This window comes from Pogoniulus pusillus, chromosome 14 (genome assembly GCF_015220805.1).
Source record: "Pogoniulus pusillus isolate bPogPus1 chromosome 14, bPogPus1.pri, whole genome shotgun sequence".
NCBI classification, from domain to species: domain Eukaryota; kingdom Metazoa; phylum Chordata; class Aves; order Piciformes; family Lybiidae; genus Pogoniulus; species Pogoniulus pusillus.
In genome coordinates, this window is record NC_087277.1 from 19,449,380 (window position 1) to 19,472,356 (window position 22,977).

Below are 22,977 nucleotides of genomic sequence, written 5' to 3' on the forward strand. Positions count from 1 at the left end.
TCTAGAGAAGAGGGGGCTGAGGAGAGATCTCATTGCTCTCTACAACTCCCTGAAAGGAAGTTGGAATGAGATAGGATTTGTTATCTTCTCCCTATAATCAGGTGATAGAACCACAGGAAATGGCCTGAAATTGCACTAAAGGAGGTTTAGGGTGGAGATGGGGAAAAATTTCTTCCCTACAGGACTGAAGAAAGGGGGAAAGTTATTTCAGTGAATTCCAACAGAGTAGAATCACAGAATCCTGATGGGGCCTTCAGCAACCTGATCTTGTTAAAGATGTCCCTGCTTACTGTAAGGGGGGGAGGGGTAGATGACCTCCAGAGGTCCCTTCTAACCCAGTGCTTTCTGTGATGCTGAGCTACAATACTAAGATAAAGCTAGTAAGAAAATAAAGCAACTCTTCAGCAACCAGGTGCACTATAAAGGATTTCAGCGACCACTACAGAGTTTTTTTTAAACACAATATTCTTTTTATTCTGCTCAAAAAAAGTACAGGAAACAGATTTTCCACCTTCTTGGATCAGACCTCTGGCATGAGATGTTGAATCTCCTGCCTCATATTTTGGACACATGTGTGTGTCCTTAATTTCTTGGTGATGAATAGGATATCCAAACAGAACAAAGAACCAGCACAAAAATACAGGGTAGAGATGACCTGCCACGTAACAGAACACCAACCCATCCAGCTATTCTGCTGGGTAACACCTGGGAAGAAAATACTCTGAGTATGGAAGACACTTAATACTGGTTCCTCTTCTTAAAATACACTTCATAGAGCAGATCTTTGAATTCAAACCAACCAGACCAGCACAATAAAGAAACTCTATAGTAAAGTTAATTCTAAAATTCATGTTAGGACTTCTTGAGTTTTGCTTCTCTCTTGGTCATGGAAATAAGACAGCAACTAAAAACACAATTTCCAGGAGCTGTTGAAGGTTTTCCATGAGGCATCCAGACATAAAATTGGACCGGTAGAGGATTATTCTCTTCCTCTTTGGGTTCTTCAGCGTGAAAGATCTCCTCCACCAGCTCCTCAGAGTCTTGTCCAGAAGAAGGCACAAATGGAGCTTAGTAGCAGCCCAGCTGGCACAAAGCTGCTCCTCAGACTGGCTGCACCATCACTGTCAACGTTACAGAGGTCAGAGTAACAGCAGGAGACAGGGCGCGTCATGCCAATCCCGTCCACGTCGGATGGGAGGCAGACAGAGGAGCACATCTTAGTGACTGTTGAGACTCCCACAAAGGGATAAACTACAGCAAAGAAAGAAAGAGGAAACAATTAGGAATGGGAGGAATGGAGGACTTTCCTCATCCCTAGGGAAATATGATCTGCCTTCATCACTGAAGTCTTAGCTTCAGTTCAAATGTACCTGTAGGGTCCCCAGTTAGACTGAGGTTTGAATCCTGAGAGCTCCAGAAAACACAAGGGCATTTCTGGTTTGCCCCCAGATGACCAGAAACTTGACTTTGGCTCTTCTATGCTAGAGGGTGATTGTTCCCCTGTAATGAGCACTGCTGAGGCCACACCTCAAATCCTGCATTCAATTTTGGGCCCCTCATTCCAAGAAGGACATTGAGGTTTAGAAAAGGGCAACATTGCTGGGAAAGGTCTGGAGACCAAGCCTAGTGCTCTGTGAGGAGCACCTAAGGCTACTGGGGTTGTTTAGTCTGGACAAAAGGAGACTGAGATGAGACCTTCTGGCCCTCTACAACCTCTCAAAAGGAGGTTGGATCCAGGTAGGGGTTAATCTCTACTTCCAAGGAACAAGCGAAAGGAAAGAGGAAGCAACCTCAAGCTCCATCAGGTGTGGTTTAGGTTAGACATTAGGAAAAATTTCTTCACCAAAAGGATTGTCAAACCCAGGAACAGGCTGCTCAGGGCAGTGGTGAAGTTTCCTTTCCTGCAAGGCTTTCAAAACCATGTAGATATGGTGCTGAAGGACTTGGTTTATTGGCAACCTGAAAGTGCTGGGTTACAATGGTTGGATTTGATGATCTTAAAGATTTCTTCCAACCAAAATAATTCTGTTTTTATGACTCTACAGGCCTCCCCATTCCAACCAACTTTCCTAACCACTTCTTCAGTCAAAAGAGCACTGTTTGAACTACGCCCATTGGTCAAGCCATGCAGATTTCCTGGAGAGGCAGAAGTCATTAGCCCCATGTCTCCAGCTCAAGTCAGCACTTGAGCTTCCCACAGCAGATGTCCTAACTGTAGAAACACTGATGTATGTCAAAAAGTCTGGTTAAAGAAGTAATTGTCCTCACCATCCTCCAAGGAATACATGGTAGTCTTGCAAATGGTTTCATTCTTCTTGCAGAACTGAATCGTCATGCACTTATCACTAGCGGTGGGTTCATGGCAGCTGTAGCATTTCAAGGAGTGTACTGCAAGGAGGAAGAGAATAAGGTTGGCCTTTGTGTAGACCATAGGATTTTGTCTGTGTCCCTCTAGGTCTATTTGGGGAGAGGATCTTTCCAAAATACTCATGCTGAGAACAGGAAAGGGATAGGAAAAGATATTTGTACCAATGGGGGTGAGAAATACAGCAGTTTGGCGGTCAAAGCAGAGCTGGGTTTAGACCACTTGTAGCAAGCCAGTTGAGACAGTCAGGCACACAAAGGATCACCTGACAGAGGAATGACCTTGTAGTTCGTTTACCTCAACTCTTTTCTTACTTTGCATCTGCTTTTCTGACAGAATGACATCCACTTAGCTCCAGCCTCCTTTGAGGGAGCTGTAAGGACTAAGAAGGTCTCCCTTCAGCCTACTCTTCTGCAGAATGAACAATCCCAGTTCCCTCAGCTGCTCTTCACATGACCTGTTACAGACCCTTCACCATCACTTCAATGTCCTTCTTTGAGTGAGTGGCTCAAAATTGAGCCCATTATTCAAGGTGTGGCCTCACCAGTGCCCGGCACAGGACAATCCCTTCCCTAGTCCTACTGGCCACACTATATCTGGTATAAGCCAGGACAAGATAGAGTTGGCATTTCCTATCAAGATCAAGTCCAACCATTACCTAACTCTACCAGGGCCACTACTGCACTACATCTAGATGGCTTTTAAATTCATCCAGGGATGGCAATTCAACCACTTCCTTCAGCAGCTTGTTCTGGTCTTTCAGTACAGAAGTTTTTCCTAATGTCTGACTTAAACCTCTCCTGGTGCAGCTTGAGGCTGTTTGCTTAAGGTGTCCTTTCCACTATGTAGTCACCTTCCACCATTAGGGGTTGTGACATCACCACTCATGGAAGACAGCCTGCAAAGAGGAGATTCTTTATTTCCTAGGGAATGAAAACACTTAAATCCCAAACACACCTTCGTGTTTGGCTTCGTGGAGTGGGTGATGGAGGAGAAGCAACTGATGGAAATAGAAGGGTAAAGTTTGCATGGCATCCCTCTACAGCCTGGATTCGTGGAGCTTCTTCTCTATCTCCACATCCCAACTGGGTCACCCCCAATATCAGGCTGCTCACTTTAAGTTCTTCAAGCCTACCCCCTCCAGCAAGGTGACAGATAGTCTAATTGGGACAGAAAGAAGTATTGTGGGGTGGTGAATCCCACTCCATTTGATGTGACAAACTCAGATACTCCTGAAAAGGAGGAAAAACCCTCAAACACCTCATTCTTGTTTGTTTTCCAAGGTAGTTGACAAAAATAGTCTTTGACTTCACCCAAAACACAACAAAATAGATCTGGGAAAAATCAGCCTTGCAGTATCTGGGCCACCACCTTTGTGTCCCAGCCCAACTTTCCCACTTCTGATAGTTTCTAATAAGACACAACTAGAGAAAATCACCTCCCACGCTGCATTAACCTGCCTAGATTTCTTCAGGGTTAAGCATTAAAAGAAGAATATAAAGTGAAATACATAAATAAAATGGAGTGAGATAGAGCAAGAACATGTAAAAAGTGATTGCTGGAGTTTGCATTAAAGAAGTGACACCATATAATGGCACCTTGCCTTGTGACACTTCATAAAGAGCCTGAACTAACAACCTCAATGAGACCATGATGGCACTCACACCTCACAGGATGGAAACATTCCATAACTAATGGTGTATAGCAGAAAACTGCTCAAAGTGGAAGGCATGGAGTTCAGAGAGAATGGGATGCACCCCTATCCCACCATGCTGCATCTCAGAATCTCCTGCAGAGGTTTGGATAAATCAGAGTAGGAACTTACCAAACTCCACACAAGTGATGGCAACCAACAGAAGAGATAGAAACACCTTCATCTTGCACAGACCCTCGTTGCTTGGTCACTGAGCTCCCACTGCTCTTCACCTCTGGCTTTAGTGGTACACCTCCTGGTTGCTTTCCCTGTACCAATTCTGAGCTCAGATCTAATTCTACTAGAAAAACGAGTTGGGATGAGATATAAATGAATTGAATGAGTTATACAGCAGGCCCCACCTCCCACCCTATCGTCATCTCTTTTCATGTTCCTTGGAGAAGAAAATGAAGGCTTGCATGGTGGACAATAGGGATTACTTAAGGTGGGTGCTTTGTGTCTGGGCATGATGTGTAAACCCAGGGGTATTAAATAACCCCAGTGTCTACGTTTGACCTGACAGCTTGGTAATGTTGTTTCCTCTTTGTAGTGGTTAGAGAGACCTGGGTGGTTTCAGCAGATCCTGAAAAAAAAAAGCAAGCACCTGTAGCTGTGAACAGGAAAGCTTTGAAGCTCTTGTGCTTTGAGAGAATCAGACACTGGGTTGGGTTGGAAACCACTTTTGAAGGTCATCTAGTCCAACCCACCTGTGGTAAGTAGGAACATCTTTGACTAGAGCAGATTGCTCAGAGCCCCAAACAGTCTGACCCTGAATGTTTCCAGGAATGGAGGTTCTACTACTTCTCTGGGCATCCTGGGCCAGTGTTTCACCACCCTTATTGTAAATAATATCTTCCTTCTATCCAGTACTAGTCTCCCCTCTTTTACTTTCCACACATTACTCCTTGTCCTATCACAATAGGCTCTCTGGGTTTTTACCTTCAGCAGGGGCCATAGTTTATAGAATCACAGTATCATTTTGGTTGGAAGAGATCTTTAAGATTATTAAGTCCAACCATTAAACCAGCACTGCCAGATCACCACTAAATCACACCCCTAGCACCATGAGGAGAAGAGGAAAGCTGACTTGCAATCCCTTACTCACTGGAAACAGCACGGTTGGGGTTTGGGTACTGTAGTATCTCTCCCCATGCTATGGGCAGGGTAGGAGGGGACCGTGGGTGGGAGTAGGCTGTCTCCATGTCCTCTTCCTGCCCTCCACAGACTAAGTTGTTTGGAGCACTGGTAAGATAATAGGGCCAAAATAATCTCTCAAGGCCACTGTGCCAAGTTGTTCAATGAGGACAGTGCACAGAGAAGTCCTTCTGCTCTGAGCCAACCGTGTCCAAGCCTGGTGGCAAGCCCATGTCTTCTTTGTTTGCCAAACACCTTGGCTTTCCCACTCCCAAACTGTGCTGCCACAGGCATTTGCTTGCTTTGCCTGTGCCTTAGGCCAACTCCCTGTTAGTAAAATCCTCCTACAAGGTGTGATGAGAAAGTTTGATAATGGAATTCCAAAACCTTGTGAAGAAGATTCTCTCAGTGGTTATGCCAGCTGCCCACCCAATCCTCACTTTTAGTAAGGAAACCAAGGAAAGGGAAGCTGAAACAGAGATGTTCTTAGAGATACTTCCACCACCTTTGCTATCATCAAAGGAAATTTGTTCAAGGTTAGTGTTAAAAGGTCTTTTGCTATTCCTAAATAAGCAAGCCAACCCCCATCTCTCCAAACATAAAGGTCCAGTGAGGGTCTCATCATTTTAACAAGTTCTGCTTCCTTTACAAACACCACTTCAGGGTGATCACAAGATGTTAGGGCTTGGATGGGAGCTCTGGAGATCTATACCTTCAGGAACCCTCAGGATTGGCCACTGGAATGGGCTGCCCAGGGAGATGGAGGAGACACCATGCCTGGAGGTGTTTAAAAAGAGGCTGGATGAGGCACTTATTGCCATGGTTTAGTTAATTAGAAGGTGTTAGGTTGGAGTCTATCTTGAAGATCTTTTCCAACCTGATTAATTCTGTGAACTGAAAAGCATTGTTTCCATGGTCAACTCCATAAGACAGACTTCTGTGATTCTATGACTGCAGAATACAGTCACTGTGCTGACTATGAAAGTTCAACAGTTTTTCCAGTCCAAAATTATCTAGGGAAAGGCATTTTGTTGTAGTCCTGATTTGGCATTCCTCGTGTTCAGCGGAGGATTTTATAAGCCCATTAAGATTGTGCTGATCAATGTTTGCTTTGTTCTTAGGAAGGAAAAAGCAAAACAACAAACTTAAGGCAGAAAGAGGTGTGGCTTCTGGTTTCTGGTATCAAGTGGCCTCCAACTACGTGGCCTCGATGACTGGTTTCAGATGCACATCTGAAATGTGATCTTTTACACTAGAGACTCAGGATGGAAGAGTAGATGTCAACACCCTGCTTAAATCTGTAGCCTCCTTCTAGTATGGAAGGTTGATTTCTTGGGGGGTGACAACATACCTCACCTGTTTATGGTTTCAGTTGATCTTATCTGAGTCTTTAAGCAAGGCCTGAAATGTTTCCTCTTTATTCACACCCTGTGCAACTGCCTTGTGCTGTTGGCAGGTCACCAAAGATAACAAGAACCAGTAGGAATATCCAAAGAGTGTTTTCACAAAATCCCTGCATGGTGAGGTTTGGAAGGGGCCCCTGGAGATCATCTAATCGAATGTCCCTGCTAAAGCAGGGTCACCCACAGCAGACTATCCAGGATCATATCCGGGCAGGTTTGGAATATCTTCAGGGAAAGAGACAGTAATTTCTCCAGGAAGCCTGCTCCAGGGAGCCAGCACACTCATAGTTAATTTTTTTTCTCTTTATATTTTTGGTGGAACCTCCTGGGCTCTAATTTGTGTCCATTAGCCCCTGTCTTATCTCTGGGCACCAGTGAAAAGAGCCTTCCTCTTCCTCTTGCCCCCCATTCCTCAGCTCTTGCTGAGCATTGAGCAGTTCCCAGAGAAGAGCAGCCTGAGAGGGGCTCGACAGCCCCAGGGCTTTCAGCCTTTCCTCCCAGCAGAGATGCTTCAGGCCCCTCAGCAGCTTTGGAGCTTCCACTGGACTCTCTCCAATAGTTCCCTGCCTCTCTTGAACTGAGGAGCCCAGAGCAGAACCCAGGACTCCAGCTGTGGCCTCACTAGGGCAGAGTAGAGGCAGGGGAGAGCCTCCCTTGACCCACCGGCCACACTCTTTATGCACCCCAGTAAACCATTGGCCTTTTTGGTCTTGAGGGTACATTTCTGGCTCATGGTGAACTTGTCCACCAGCACTGCCAGGTCCTCCTCCATAAAGCTGCTTTGCAGCAGGCCAACCTCTCACCTGTCCTGGTGCTTTGCCAAAGTCTTTTTATTCTTTTGTGGACAATCCCATCCTCTTGCATTGGGAAGTTTCCACTAACTACAGAGGAAAAAGAAGATGACACAAGCTCTATGAATCTGCCCTGAAGGTCCTCCAGGATTGATCAAGAAAGGAAAAACATCAATTTCTACTGGAGGTGTTCAAAGGCAAACCAGTACAAGAACTCTCTGTATTTCAGAGGAGTTTGTTATTGTAACTAAATGTTCAGAGTCAGATGTTTACTTTCAGCTTCAGAAACCTGTCCCAAACACCTTTCCAGCCCTACCTGTCCAGCTGAGACAGTCTCTGGGTGGAGGCATCTTCATCTGATGTGAGCAGTCCTGCAATAGTTGCATCTGGGCTGGAAATAATCTCCAAATCCCATCTCCTCCCAACGAATGGGTTCAAACCGAGTACCAGGCTTAGGAGGTCCAGCTGGGAAGTCCTAAGACATGTCCAGTGCAGAGCCTCATGGACTATGAGCTATGTATATACACAGGTAAGTGTATGGGTGAGTCTAATCAGCAAGTCTGCTGGGGTGCACAGTGCCAAGGGATTAAATTGCCAGGAACTTCACCTCTGATGCATCATGTCCCCTGTCTATCTGTGACAGAAACAACAGCTCTGCAGAGCTGCTTTGCACCTAAAAGAGAGGAATTAAACACACATTGTTACCTTTCTTTCCTTCACCAATAAGGAGCATCCTTAAAAATTAGGGGGAAACCTGGAAAAGCAAAGGGAAAAAAACAAAGCCAAGCCTGAATCTGGCCTATCCCCATGAATAATGCACCAGGAATCCAAGCCTGCAGCTCTCTTAGAGTTGTTTTCACTCAGGCATCACTCATTAGTTCATTAGTCACAGCAGCCTTATTCCTACTAATTGATTTTACTACAGTTCCCTACAATGTATGGCCAAGATCCAACATGTCTCTGCCTGGCTTTAAATCATTACATTGGCACAGCTTTGCAAAACACTTCAGCCTCTCTCAAGCCTATCGAACCTCAAAAGGTTGAACGATTCCTGGAATGGAGTTGTTGGAAGGTGCTCTTGGAGAAAGGCAATGTGTTCCTTCAAAGCATCCTGCTGAGCAGAGAGTGGTGGCTTTCACAGCTGGTAGCAGGTTAGTCTGCTATAAACTGGAGCTACAGGGAGCTTGCCACCTCTTTTCGTACTGTTTTCCACCTTGGTACTGGACCAGGATAAGGGTTTCTGGGTTTAGTGCAGGTCCTGGAGCAAGACAGATCAGACCTGATTGCAGCTACAAAGGGTTTCCTTAACTTTTCTACTCTTCCCACATTCCCACCAGACCTCACTGTAGCTATTCCTCCTTCCTCATGCATGTGTTGTGTGCTCTGCCTGAGAATTAGTGATGGTTTGTACACTCACCAGGACAGCAAGGTCAGGAACAAGATGATTTATTTGTACAAGTTCTCTGCTCTGTGTAATAATTCACCTGCCTTATTTTTCCAATCTGTTTTCTTTTTCCCCTTTAAATTGCCTGCAGGTCCCTCTTACCTCCAGATTATTATTTGGATTAACCTCTGGTGCTTAACTCCTTTTGGGTGGAACCTTCATATTTATCACTTCCCTAGCCAGTGGCCAAATAAGCTGGTGAAGGGTCTGGAGAGCAGCTCTCATGAGGAGCAGCTGAGAGAACTGGAGTTGTTTAGTCAGGAGAAGAGGAGGTTGAGGAGAGACTTTCTAGATCTCTACAACTCCATGAAAGTTTGTAGTGAAGTGGGGGTCTGGGCTCTTCTCACGAGTATCAGGTGAGAGAATGAGAATAAATGGCATGAAATTGTGCCAGGGGAGGTTTAGATTGGCTGTTAGGAAAAAATTCTTCCTTGAAAGAGTGGTTAGGCATTGGAACAGACTGCCCAGGGAGGTGGAGGAGTCACCATCTCTGGAGGTGCTCAAGAAATGTGTGGACATGGCACTTTGGGACAGGATTTAATGGCCACGGTGTTCTTAGGTTGATGGTTGGACTCAGTGAGCTTACATGTTTTTTTCCCCCAAGTGAAACAATTCTGTGATTACAGAAGTGACAGACTCACAAGATGATTAAAGCTGGGAAAGACCTCTAAGATCACAGAGTCCAATGTAACCTAAGACCATTAAACCATGTGCCACGTCCCCACATTTCTTGAACATTTCCAGGACTGGTGACTCCACCACCTTTCTGGGCAGCCTGTCCCAATGCCTGAAGTCTTTCAGGAAAAACATTTTTCCTAATATCCAACCTAAACCTCCCCTGGCACAATTTCAGGCTGTTTCCTCTCTGTGTCTCACTAGCTGCCATGGTCCTATGGGGGAATCTTACTGGAGTTAATGAATACTGAAGTGTGTTCTCTTCTGTTCATGATGTGCATAGAAAGGCTTGATCATATATTTATAACCACTGGGAATTTGTCTTCCTTCCTTATCAAATCTTTTTCTAGTTTCCCTTTATTATTTTTCTTTTCTTCTTGCTTTCAAGGCAGAATCTTTCCCCTTCCCATCAGGCCTGACTGTCTGAGGCAGTAATGACTCGTTTCAAGATTATTTTCCTCCATCCAGCTTTCCAGGGCATTGTTAATGATGCAGGAACGTAAATCACTTGCTCAGCTTCAGCTGTCACCTGCTTTAATTATCCCCTGCATCCCTTCTAGTCTTAATCCAATGAACAAGAGATACTTTCCTACCCGAGTCACTTTTCATTGACCCACAAGGGAAGAACAAGGACAACACATGTAAAACAGTAAACGACCTGACCGAAAGGAAGGAGCTTTGCCTCCAGGCCCCTTTCATCTCCCTCTAACGCTGCAGTGCTTAGCATTGAAGCTGCCAAGATGCACATGGCTTTGGCTGAGGACTGGTAGGAGCATGGTCTCAGGTTCAGCCTGCCCAAACCAGCAGAAAACCTAAGTGCCTTGAAGGTATCTCCATTACACAGGTGGCAGTAAGCAGTGTCTCACATCTGCTGCAAGGGATACCCCAGGTTTGGCCTCCAAAGGGTTGAAGATTTCAAGAAGATGCTTTTGCCCAAGAAGTTTTTGGCTCATAAAGCACTGAGGTGAGTGAAGCAGCCCTGTGGTGATGTTTCCCAGCCAGGTGAGCAGCTCAGCCTGTCTGATAGTCATAGGACTGTTTTGGTTTGGAAAGGCCTCTGAGATCATCAAGTCCAACCATCAGCTTAACATCACCATGGCCATTAAACAATGTCCTGGGAGACAAGATTAATTCACAGGCACTTGTCACAAAGCAGAAGGGCACACATCCCCCTTAGCTGTACTACCAGCAGAACTCACACAAACCTTGAAGTGACTGAGCTTGGGACCTCTGGAGACATTCTAGTCCAACCCCTCTGACCGAAGTAGAGTCACGACAGCAGGGGCAACAGGGATGTGTCTATTTGAGCATCATTAAAGATGGAGACTCCATGACACAGAATCACAGAAAACATCTATTTGGAAGAGACTTCAAAGATCATCCAGCCCAACCTTCAACCCAGCACTGAAGGGTCAGCACTAAACCATGTCTCTAAGCACCAGGTCCACAGCCTGCTTGAACACCTCCAGGGATGGCGACTCCACTGCTGCCCTGGGCAGACCATTCCAATGTTTGAGAACTTTCTCAGTGAAGGAATATCCAGCCTGAACCTCTCCTGGTACAACTTGAAACCATTTCCTCTAGTTGTGTCACTTGACACCAAGGAGAAGAGGCTTCCCCCTCCTCGCTCCAACATTCCTTCATGTAGTTGTAGAGAGCAATGAGGTCTCTCCTCAGCCTTCTATTCTCCAGGCTGAACAACCTCAGCTCCCTCAGACACTCCTCATAGCCCCTGCTCCAGGCCCTTCACAAGCTTGTTGCCTTTCTCTGGACATGCTACATCAACTCAAGGTCCTTCTTGTAGTGAGGGGCCCAGAACTGAACACAATATTCAAGGTCACCCTTGCACTCCAGAAACCTTGTGAGTTGCTACTGCCATACTATATTACTCCCCCAGCAGATGAAAGCTCACCATGAGGGTTTTCAAATGGGTGGCTTATTCCAGTTGTCTAAAGACAGGTGTCCTGTATCAGAAGACCCACTGCAAGATCACTTATCCTAGTCTGCCTGGTCATCCTGACCCATCACCTCTCAGCTGACTCCTCACTCATCCCTAGGCAGAACTCCATGGATTTCAGCTGCTGTCTCACATAAAAAGCAACTCACCTACCTGGGCTGCCCTTCTCAAACACCTTGTACCTCACCACAGTAGCAGTCCATGATGATTATCTCCACTACACCTTTGTAATGTCAAGATTTCATAGAGTTTGGCCAGGGACTTGGAAGAATGATGAGGTCTGAGTTTGATGGTCCTGGAAAACAGGCTGAGAAGAGTGTTTGCAGGGGCTCTAACAGCATCTGACATAGAAATGGTGCCAAGAGAAGGCAGAGCTGGTCTCCTCTTTGATGTGTTCAAACCTGGAACAGGAGACCAGGAAGGTTCTGGTGTCTCATGCTTGGGATGTAGCGAAGACCATGCTGCATTGTCACAGTTCTTCCTCATCTCCACGCTTCGGATGAAGATCTTTCTCCATGAGGTTCCTCTATAGAAGGAGTTTGTGGTCCTGATACATCAACACAACACCACCAAGACAGCCTACTGAGGCTGCACTGGGAGATCTGGGACTCGCCACTGCCACCTTCTGACGGGAGAAGGAAATGCAAATACCTGGTCCTAGCTTTTCCCAAGGAAGGGAGGGAGGAATTTTTAGGATCACTTTGATAGGTTTTTCATTCCAGTGTTTCCAAAACGTAGGTTTCATAATCATTTGGTTCCATCCAGCTTTAGGATGAGCTACCTCCACGTGAAAATGAAAAAGGGAGAAAAATTTAGTCTACCTAAATCATCTTGAACAGATAATGAGTTGAATTTCAACATGAGTAGAGATAAATCATGCCCTTAGAAACAACCTGAGCACTGCAAAGCCTTCACAGCCAAAGTGTGACCATCCAACACCCATTGAGTGCTTGTGCTCGGATTTTGTCATCTTTAACAGTAAGGACTACAATACTAAATGTTTCTGGAACCAGCAGGTTTAAGTGGTCTGATCTCAGACCTTAAATCTGCAGGCTGGAAAATTTCAGTCTTCTTGTAGACATGCCCCACCTCACAAGACCAAACCCTGCTTCAAAACTAGAGACATGCTCTGGGGTTTTTTTGACAGCAGTTGAGTATTTTCTCTGGAAGGAGTCACAGAATCACAAACAGGTATAAACTGGGAGGGACCTCTGGAGATCATCTAATCCAAACCCTCTCCTAAAGCAGGGTCGCCCAGAGCAGATTACACAGGAAAGTGTCAAAGTGGTTTTGGAGTGTCTCCCGAGGAGATCCCATAACCTCTCAGCACTTTGATCCAGTGCTTGATCACCTCCAATGAAGGAATTGTAGAATGGATTGAGCTGGAAAGGACCTTAAAGATGACCCAGTTCAAATCCCCCTGCCATGAATAGGGACACCTCCCACCAGACCAGGTTACTCAAAGCCCCATCCAGCCTGGTCTTAAGCACTGCTGGAGCCAGCCATGGTTACACTGTGAGGAATGAGTAGACAAAAAGGTGCACATGGCTCCATACTTGAAGACATCAGGCTCAGAGAGGAAACTAAGCTTTTTTCCTAAATCTTCTCAGCTTTCAGGGTGCACAGCACTGAACTTGCTGTTTCTGAGGATATTTCCTCCCTGAGCTGATGTCGGCATGACTGAGATGTGGGAGGTTGTGTATACTCCCAGTTCCTGTGGGACTGTTTGTCTTTCATGCTTTGAGAAGCCATGGCTGATGTTCACCAGAATGCTTTCCCTTCCCCAGATAGTGCAAAGTATTATAAGATATGGGAAGTCTGATGCTTGCCTACTCATGGCTGTGCTGTCATTACTGTGGAAGAGATCTCACAGTTGGGAACAAGCTCAAACTTCGGGAAGGTTTATTCCATTAGCTGTTTTCAAGCCCTTTTAAAATGAAGGTCTGGGGGCTTTGAGATGTATTTAAAAGCTTAAATTTGCTGGCCACTGTGAACCAGTGATTAATTTGTAAGTGAGACGCTACAGAAGTGCTGAGTGATAGGTTGGACTGGACGATCTTAGAATCAGTCAAGTCAGAAGAGACCTCCATGATTCTGTAAGTCTCATTCTGATCTGTGTGTTCTTTCCAACTAAACATCCAATATCTGCATAGCCTCAGAAGATGTTTCCCCTCATTTCCCCCTCCCAGCTGTCTGTGCTTCACAATATTCCCTGTGGTTATCATAGCACACTATTTCCAACACAGCTTTCAAACCATCACAAGGCTCCAACCCAAGCAGTGATAACTTCAAGAACTCTGCATAGAAGCTTTGGGGCTTGGAGTAGAGGGGAAGGATCAGGTTCAAGTGTCTGAGGCAGTAACTCAGAGGGGAAGTGCCTTCTGTGGATACAGGAGTTGTCTGAGGAATGGTATTTGGAACATGACACGAGGGGATAGCAGAGTTCCTTGCTGTGTGCTTATGAACCACGTTGTATCCTTTGAAGTTACTTTCTGTGTGCACCTGGATGCAAAGCAGTAGGGTTGTTTTGTTCAAGGGAAGGCAGTCCTTAGCCATGTGTCTAGCAGCAGGACCAAGCCCTTAGTGCCCATGCTTGGTAGTAAAGCTGATGCAATAGGCAGTTATGGCACAGAAGTAGTCTTTGATCTTGGAGGGATTTATGTGAAAGTCTGTCAGAGTTCCTTAAGAGCCAATTGGGTTAAACCTTTGAGGACTACAAGCTGCAGCATATGCATCCCACACAATCATTGGTTTTGATGGCAGTCTGGAAAGCACCAGAATTTGAAGGGTTAAATCGTTTTGGTTGCTAAATTCCTGCCACATAACTCAGACAAAACCCCCAAATACAACTGGAATAGCTGGTGGAGTACATTCAGTGCATATAGTCCACAGCTGCAAGGACAGTAATTAATGTTTGGAAAGAGAAGTCAGGGGTCCCCAGGGTCCTAAGTCCCACCAGAGGGTCTCCCAAGCTCAAAACCTCCTACTTGACCCCAGGGGGCCAAGTGCTACACTCCTTAATACCAAGCAATTATCCCAACAATGTTGAGCCACACATATATAATCCCCATCCCTCACAAACAAGTACCCTAGGGATGTGGTGGAGGCCCCATCCCTGGAAACACTGAAGATCTGAATTCATCTTCCTAAAGTAGCCCCTGCTCCATGCCCCACCAACCTTCACCCTGCCTCAACAGCTCCTGCTCTGCCAACACTGTTTTTGCACCCATCCCAGAGCCTAGGGCAAGACTTTCACCTAGCTAAAATACCACATAGAGTAGTTCAGCCTTGGTAAAGGAGACACAGCCAGCACCTGTGGGTCATGTTACAATGATCATGAAGCTGAAGCCTAACCCTACCTGACCGGGGGGCCCACCAGGCCCCCCGGCCTTTGAATCCCCTCCACCATTCACCCAGTGATGCACCACAGAGCACTCACCAGTGATGATCCAAGGAGGATCCTTCTGCCCACAATGGGCAAACTTGGAACTTCTACCTTCCCTGGGGCTCTTTATAAAGGGGAGTGGGCAGGGAGGGCAAAGTGGTCACACCTGGGGTGGGAGGAGACTCCACAGAACCCAGGTGCTCTGGTTTGGGGATAAAAGGGGGAAGTGCAGTGCGGGGTGGGAAAAGGGAGGTGGTAAGTAAAGGAGGGAGATGGAGAGGAAAAGAGGAAGGTTGGGGAAGGAAGGAGATAGGGATGAAAGGAGGAAGATGAGGGAAAGAGGATGATGGAAAGGAAGGAGATGGAAAGAAAAGAAGGAAGATGGGGGAAACATGAGATGGAGAGGAAAGGAGGGAGGTAAGAAAGGAAGGAAGGAAACTGGACTGCAGTGTTTGCCTTGAAGCCATCCTTTTCATGACCAACCCTTTGTCATTTCTGCTTGGAGTAGTAACTAGACATCTTCACTGGCTCACTATGTTGGCTGAAGAAGAGCAAGTCACACCGGTCTAATAGGGAAAAATGAGGAAATAGAGGAAAGATAAGAAACAAAAATTAAAAAGAAAAAATATAAATATATACACAAAACATGAGGTCTTCCAGCAACTTTGCCGTGGGGCAGCAATGTGCACTTGTGGCCAAGAGGACCAGTGGCACCCTGGGGTGCATCAAGAAAAGTGTAGCCAGCAGATTTAGGGAGGTTCTTCTTCTCTGCCTTGCTGAGAGCACACCTGGAATACTCTGTCCCGTGTGGGGCTCCCTGGTTTGAGATAGGGACCTGCTGGAGAGAGTCCAATGGAGAGCCACAAGGATGGTTAAGGGACTTGAGCATCTATCCTATGACGAGAGACTGAGAGACCTGGGGCTGTTTAGTCTGGAGAACAGAAGGCTAAGAAGCAATCTGTCAAGGTGGATGTCAATGGAAAGGGCCAATCTGTTTTCAGTGGTGTGCAGTAATTAGACAAGGATCAATGGATGCAAACTTGAACACAGAAGGTTTCATCGCAACATGAAGAGAAGCTTCTTTACAGTGAGAGTGCTGGAGCTGTAAAGTAGCTTGCCCAGAGAGGTTTGGAGTTGCCTCCTCTGGAGACTTTTAGAACCCACCTGGATGTGTTGCTGTGCAGACTGCCCTGGGTGATCCTGCTTTTGCTGGGGGGATTTGACTCAATGATTTCTGGAGGAGCTTTCTGGCCTCTAACATTCTGTGATTCTAAGCCTTTGTATTACCAATCAGTGCAAAGACCTTATTGCTCTCTACAACTACTTGAAAGGGGATTGTAAACATGTGGGGGTTGGTCTCTTCTCCCAGGCAACCAGTGACAGAACAAGAGGACACAGCTTCAAGCTGCACCACGGCAGGTTTAGGCTGGATGTTAGAATTTCCTCACAGAAAGAGTGATTGGCATTGGAATCAGCTGCCCAGGGAGGTGGTGGAGTTGCCATCCTTGAGAGTGTTTAAAAAGAGGCTGGATGTGGTGCTTGATGCCATGGTTTAGTTGATTAGAAGGTGCTGGGTAATAGGTTGGACTTGATGATCTCAAAGGTCTTTTCCAACCTGACTAATTCTGTGATTTCCAGGGATGAGGTGTCCACAACTTCTCTGGACAACCTGTTCTAGTGTTTCACCACACTTATAGTAAAGACCTTCTAAATCTACTCTGCTCTAGTTTAAAACCATTCATAGAATCAACCAGGTTGGAAGACACCTCCAAGATATCCAGTCCAACCTATCACCCACCCCTATCCAGTCAACTAGACCATGGCACTAAGTGCCTCATTCAGTCTTTTCTTGAACACCTCCAGGGACGGTGCCTCCACCACCTCCCTGGGCAGCACATTCCAATGCCAATCACTCTCTCTGGCAAGAACTTCCTCTTAACATCCAGCCTAGACCTACCCTGGCACAACTTGAGACTGTGTCCCCTTGCCCCTCATCCTATCACAACAAGCTCTGATAAAAAAATTCCTCTCCAGCTTTCTTGTAGTCCCCCTCAGGAACTGGAAGGATGCTATTAGGTCTCATTGGATCCTTCTTTTCTCCAGGCTGAACAATCCAGTCTTCCAGCCCATCCTCATAGAAGCCATGCTCTAGACCTCTGATCATCTTTGTGACCCTCTTCCAAACCCTCTCCAACAGATCCACATCCTTCTTGTGTTGGGGGCCCCAGAGTTGGATGCAGGTGGGGTCTCACCAGAGTGGAGGAGCAGAATCACCTGCCTTGACCTGCTGGCCACTCATCTTCTGATGCAGCTCAGGATACATCTTTATGTTTAGGTGGAAGTTCCCCTGTACTAGTTTTGCTCACTGCCTCTTGTCCTAAATCCCAACTCGAAACCCAGGACTCCCAGGTGAGAACAGGTGACTGCACCTCCACAAATGTAGTGATGAGAAGACAGGATCAGAGCCAGGAGCACCTGGTGCTTGGGGGCACCAACGTGACACTGCTCTTGGCATGACAAGAATCCATGTGAAACAAAATACACCCAGTTGTTGTTTGTGCTAATTGGTGTGGAGAAGGAAATGGGGGCAGCTGCTCACACCTCTCCCTCCATGGGTTTGATGGTGGCACATTTAAGACATGCTAGCTTAACCCCTTCCACGTGAAGGACAACAATTATTACCTTAATGGCAGCTTTAGTGGGCAAGTGTCCCAGGAAGGGACAGAGTACCAAACCCATGGTATACATCATTTGAAATCTCTTTGACCTGGGTGCATGACAAGCAAGAAGATGGGAACTTGCCCCCTCTCTGGAGCTGTTCAAGGCCAGGCTGGATGAGGCCTGCAGCAACCTGGGCTAGTGGAGAGATGTCCTGCTCACTGCAGTAGTGTGGCCGTTTGAGCTGATCCTCTAGCTAGTTCATCTCTCCCCTATGTCTGAGCTAGAGGATCAGCTCAAACGGCCACAAGTAGGGCTTGATGAGACAATCATTAAGGTCCCTTCCAATCCAAAGCATTCAATGAATTTATGAATCTATGTTCTTACAGACACACAAAGCTCCACCTACCTTTTTAACCTTCTCCCACCTCAGGTCACTATTACAGCAACCTGGAGGTGCCATCTTCCCCCTTGCTCCCCTTGGCTTCACTTGTGGACCTCAGTGCCCATGAACCTGAGAGGAAGGGATCCAGGAGGAAAGTGGAGATGGTGATCACTGGCAGGGAGGTGCAGCTCTTGATTCAGTTATTTTTTTTTCCTCCTCCAGAATTCTCACTTGCAACTCATCTACCTCTGCACTTTCCTTCACTCCTCCACAGCAAAACTAGCAAATTAACCTGTTTTCTGGAGACTCTCCTCCAGCTCCAGAGCTATTTCTTCCTCCAAAACATGTGTTTGCCATGACTGGAGTGTCCATTGGGGCAGTAAAGGGCAGGGATGAAGAGGCAGGAATTTGACAGCACATGGTGTCTCATACCCTGAGATAATCAGCATGACCTTTGGATCCCAGCAAGAAACTTCTGCAGAGCCAACTGAAACAGAAACACTGGCAACAGCTCACCTTGTTTACTTTCCAGAAGTACTTTCAGGCATGTGGTATTTCTACATCTCTCAACAAGGCTCACCTGGAAAGATGGACCTTGATGAAGAAAGCAGCTCTATCACCTGAGTCAAAGCATCCGTGGTGTCCCCTCTTAGGTTTGAACAAATGGCACCATTTCCCTGACCTTTCTGACCACCTGGAATGTGGGAGAGCTCATCCTGGGCCTGTCTGGAGACAGACAGGTCCCCAGACAGCAGCAGGAGCAGGGACATGGGTGGCAATGTAAGAAGAAATCATATAGCTGTGATGCTGAGGGGCATGGTTTAGTGGTAACCCTGTGCTGGGTTAATGGTTGGTTGAGTTGATCTTAAAGGTCTCTTCCAACCAAAACAATTCTATGATTCCAAGAAAGGATGAGAACACCAGGCACAGGGAGCTGTAGTCACTTGGAGACAGCTTTCTTTTGTCACCATCTACTGTGCAATGGCCTCCAGTCTCCAAAATAAGCCATGTCACCACTGCTGCCCTCCCACTCCCAAAACCATCTGTAAAGAAGTCTTCAAAAGAAGGATTAGAAGGAGGGAGAGCAGTGGAGAAGACTTTTCCAGGCAGAAGATAGTCCAGGCTGGGGTTCTCCAAAGAAAAGACATGTCTTTGTTTCAACAGTTGGTGGCTGTTCCTAAGAAGCTTCTGAGAGCTCATTGCTGTTACTCTGCATTGGTCTTAAATTCCCCAGGGAACAATAATCTCCATCTCCCATGGGATCCAGCTGGGCTCCCCCAAAATAATAAAGTCTGACACAAAAATTAGAATGACACATCTTTGCAACGAACAATGAAGGCTCCTTGGTTTAGGAGAGCAGAGGGGCATCTCCAGAGCAACAAGCTTCAAGTCTGTCTGTCCATGTGTGCATCCATCCACAGGCAGGAGAGGAACCAGAGAGGCTCCTGGGAGCTTGGGAAGAGGAGTAGCAGCTGCCCAGACACCCACACAAGGACTATTATGTGCCCAAAATAGCTACTCTCTCCAACAAGAAAGAGAAGAGGCTCAAAGGCCAAACCTCATCTCCATTCCCAGTAGGGTCATGGGCAAGTCAACAATATTTATGAGCATGCCTATTGAAGGCAAAGACAATCCCTCCTCTTCATCCATCATCAGGGGCAGACTCCCGTGGCCTTGTGATGGCATGTATGGATTTATCCCTCCCTATAGCCTATAAGCTCAGCCTTCTGTCCTTTTGACCAGCCTGCAACCCCTAGGGGCTTTGAATCCAACCCAAGCATTTTCTTCTCACACAAAGCAAGAGGCAACGTCTGGAATATCTGCAGCACCATCCAAAGATTTTCTTCCAGGTGTAACCTTTTTTTCTTAATTCCATGTATTTATTTATTAGACTCCAAGAAACAATGAGTAACATACACCGAGCTTACACTTAACCTAGTTAAAGGAATCCAGCTTTCTTCATTCTGTCACAACAAAGGCAATGCACAGTCACAAACCTCACACCTAGGTATTAGCAAAATCAACCTTTTGGTGGAACCATCCCAGCCAACACAGCTGAAAGAAAATGTACCAATAGTATTTTCTGCAACGTTTTGTTGGCTTACTCTGTTTTCATGAAGTGGGTTTTGATTTTGATGAACTGGCATCATTTGGGCTGGAAAAAGTGCTCCCTGGGAAAATGTTGGCCCTAGGAAGCCTGCTAAGCCACGGATTTCTCAATTTATACTATCAGAGCAAACGAAAACATCCAATCTTTCTCTGATGGTTTGATTCTCTGCAATTAAAGGTAGCTCAGCCTTGACTCCCTGCTCTCTATTCCACATTTTAGCAGTTCCTCCATGACTACGGAGTTCCGAGCTTCAAAGCATCTCAACCAAGTCTGGCGAAAGCCAGTAGATGGCAGGACAGATCCAGGGCTTTGCTTCCCTGTGCACCACAGGCACTCCCCAAAATGCAGTTCTGAGCGTGTCTACCCCCATTTCAATTTCATTGCTTCAGAAAGCAGCTTTCCAGGGATAAAATAACTCCTCCAGGAAAGATCCAGAACCACCTTCATCCCAAACAGCTGAGACCCACCTCACCTCATCACTAAGGGTGACGCTGAAAGCACAGCCCAGCTTCAGGGTGCAAAAGATATGGGATCACAGGAGCAAAGGGCTCCTGATAGGGCCTTAAACCTCTAAGTATCCAGATGTGTACCACATCTGCCTTTCCTAGAGACAGGAGAGCATGGATACCTATGTATCATTCCAGCCTGGAGGAACAAACACCCACATCAGAGAGCCACCAGTCTCCCCACAGTCTCCTTCATGGCCAAGGTCATGGGATGGGTAAACAGAGCTCCTGGAAGGCAAATGATTTCCTGTAAACCAGAACTGAGTAAATCAACACTGAGCAAGGACAATCTCTGAGCAGTAACGTAGATCCCCTCAGTAATGATTAAGCAACTGGAATCATTTGCTCTGGCTGTTTGTGGAATGAAGTCAGATCAGGGTTTGGGCCTTTTCCAAATAAAATGCTTTCCTAATTCTCAAAAAAACAACTGGCAGAACTTTTGTTTGGTTTGGGGTTTTTTTTGTGTTGGGTTTGTTTGGTTTTGGGGGGGGAGGGTGTTTTGGTTTGTTTCATTGGTGTCACGGTAGATGGCAGTACTGAAGTACAGCCATTTCCAGGATGGAAGCACATGAGCATGCTCCAAAATGGGCAAGTACTGAACTAAAGTTCTTACTTTTTACCCAGTGCAAACCATTTGGGGATATTTTTTTCTCTTTTACTGAGTAAAGCTGCCTCTGCCTCCCCTTGTAACCTCTCACCTTGCCAGAAAAGATGTAGGATTGAGTTTTGCCATTCCGTAGTCCAAACAAACACATTTAAAGCACTTGCCACCAGTTTTACTGCTCTATAAATGCTGGGTTCTTGCTATGTCTTTTCTTATTAATGGTTTTCATTACTACAGCTGCAGATTCTCAGGCTTTTCACTCCTGGGCTTTACAGCAGCTGAGATTCACACATGATTTCTAGTGCTGGGGGTAAAAAGAAACATTTATAGTAAGACCAGAAATGGGGAGAGTTGGCAGAACTGATCATATGGTGGTTGAAATTAAACTGAAGCTGTCATAGTCTCCCTCTCACTTAAATCTCCATAACTCTCTCAAAGGGATCTTCGCCATGTGTGTTTAGGAGGGGGGGAATTAGTATCTCTTATTCCATCTGTGTACAGGAATATAGCATAGAAGGAGGAAAGCAAGACAAAAAGAGTGAAGAGAGGGGAAAAAAATCTCCATATGCTTTCTATTTATCATCCATAGGCCCAAGAACATGTAAAGTGACCTTCAGATGTATCCCCTGACAACATTAATGCAGCTTGTTATTTGTATAGGATAAGCAGCCTGCTGAATGCTCTGCCCACCAGCTCTTCCTGCTTTGCATCACTAAGTCTTGGGCATCAAGATAGGAGGGAGATGGTGATTGGAGGGGGCAACTATGTCTCGTATCCCTGCTCACAGCTGAGGCTGTCAAGTGTGACAGCCTCAAAAGCCTTGTAAAGGCATGATCAGGCATTAGGGCACAGCTATGCAGGTGGCTTCTAACTTTAGCTCTTTGCTCACAGAGGTGTTGTGAGAGGTGATTCAGTCCAAACCCAAGATATCTTCTACCTAGTGGTGGTTAGAAAAGAGTAAGAGCCCCATGACATGCAGGTCAGATTACTTTTGGGTGCTGCCTTGGTCTCAATACAGCATCATAGAATCATTTTGGCTGGAAGAGATCTTTAAGATCATCAAGTCTAACTGTTAATGCAGCACTGTCCCTCAGCACCACATCTACCCCCTCCAGGAATGGCAACTCCAACACTTCCCTGGAGAGCCTGTACCAGGGCTTGACAACCCTCTTGGTGAAGAATTTTTTTGTGTGTCCAACCCAGCACAGGAGACCACTCCCTCTTGTCTGGTCAGTTGTGAATTGTGAGAACAACCCCTACCTCACTCTAAGCTCCTTTCGGGGACTTGCAGAGAGCAATGAGCTCCTCTTGTCCAAGCTAAGCACCCTCAGCTCTCTCAGGTGTTCCTCACAAGACTTGTTCTCCAGACCTTCCCATCTTCATCAGCCTTCTCTGGACATGCTCCAGCACCACAGTGTCATTATTGGAGGAGTCCAAAACTGAACCCAGGATTCACAGTGTGACTTCACCAATGCTGAGTACAGAGGGACAATCAGTGCCCCGGTTCTGCTGGCCACTTTTGCTGATCCAAGCCAGAATGCTGTCCTCCTTCTTGGCCACATGGGCACACTGCTGGCTCATCTTCACTCAACTACCTACCCACAGCAAGCAACAATGACCAAATTAAATCTGCCAAAGAAGGTTTTAACCCTTTTGGGAGGAAGGCAGAGGGAAGCTTGGGAATATTTACCACATTTCTGGTTATTTTCTCCCCAGCGTTCTCTGTGCTACATATGCACAGCAGAGCTTTGTGGCGCGCTTCAAACTCTGTGCTCCCAGCAGGTGAAGGAGGAAGCATTAACCAGAGGAAGGCACATCTGAGGACTAACAAGACAAGCAATGCATTATTTCCAAACTCATCACCTAA

The 22,977-nt window shown here is 46.3% G+C and overlaps 1 protein-coding gene across 10 annotated transcripts; it reads right to left on the reverse strand.

The window, feature by feature from the left end:
* Positions 1-447: 447 nt before the first annotated feature.
* On the reverse strand, positions 448-14,955 carry LOC135181323 (ly6/PLAUR domain-containing protein 2-like). 10 transcript variants are annotated; one of them, XR_010304829.1, is made up of 7 exons: positions 14,902-14,943; positions 11,864-12,239; positions 7,994-8,059; positions 7,703-7,899; positions 7,399-7,476; positions 4,622-4,641; positions 4,238-4,359 (listed from the first exon to the last, which is right to left on the reverse strand). XR_010304829.1 is itself a non-coding variant. In XM_064154414.1 (4 exons), the coding sequence occupies exons 2-4, from the start codon at positions 4,240-4,242 to the stop codon at positions 1,034-1,036; spliced, it is 390 nt and encodes a 129-aa protein (XP_064010484.1). In that variant the 5' UTR covers positions 4,243-4,359; positions 14,902-14,955; the 3' UTR covers positions 448-1,033. The 10 variants fall into 10 exon arrangements, 9 of the variants coding, with proteins under 9 accessions (XP_064010484.1, XP_064010489.1, XP_064010487.1 ...); XM_064154414.1 differs by lacking the exons at positions 4,622-4,641; positions 7,399-7,476; positions 7,703-7,899; positions 7,994-8,059; positions 11,864-12,239 and adding exons at positions 448-1,251; positions 2,269-2,388 and having other exon boundaries at positions 4,191-4,359; positions 14,902-14,955; XM_064154419.1 differs by lacking the exons at positions 4,622-4,641; positions 7,399-7,476; positions 7,703-7,899; positions 7,994-8,059; positions 11,864-12,239 and adding exons at positions 448-1,251; positions 2,269-2,388 and having other exon boundaries at positions 4,191-4,356; positions 14,902-14,925.
* Between the last annotated feature and the right edge of the window lie 8,022 nt (positions 14,956-22,977).

Bases quoted from the DNA above. Each gene is read 5' to 3' on its own strand.
- LOC135181323 (XM_064154414.1), bottom strand. From the start codon at position 4,242: ATGAAGGTGTTTCTATCTCTTCTGTTGGTTGCCATCACTTGTGTGGAG. The intron at 2,389-4,190 runs GTAAGTTCCTAC...TCCTCCTTGCAG, and splicing joins CATCACTTGTGTGGAGTTTG to TACACTCCTTGAAATGCTAC. The intron at 1,252-2,268 runs GTGAGGACAATT...TCTTTGCTGTAG, and splicing joins CATGTATTCCTTGGAGGATG to TTTATCCCTTTGTGGGAGTC.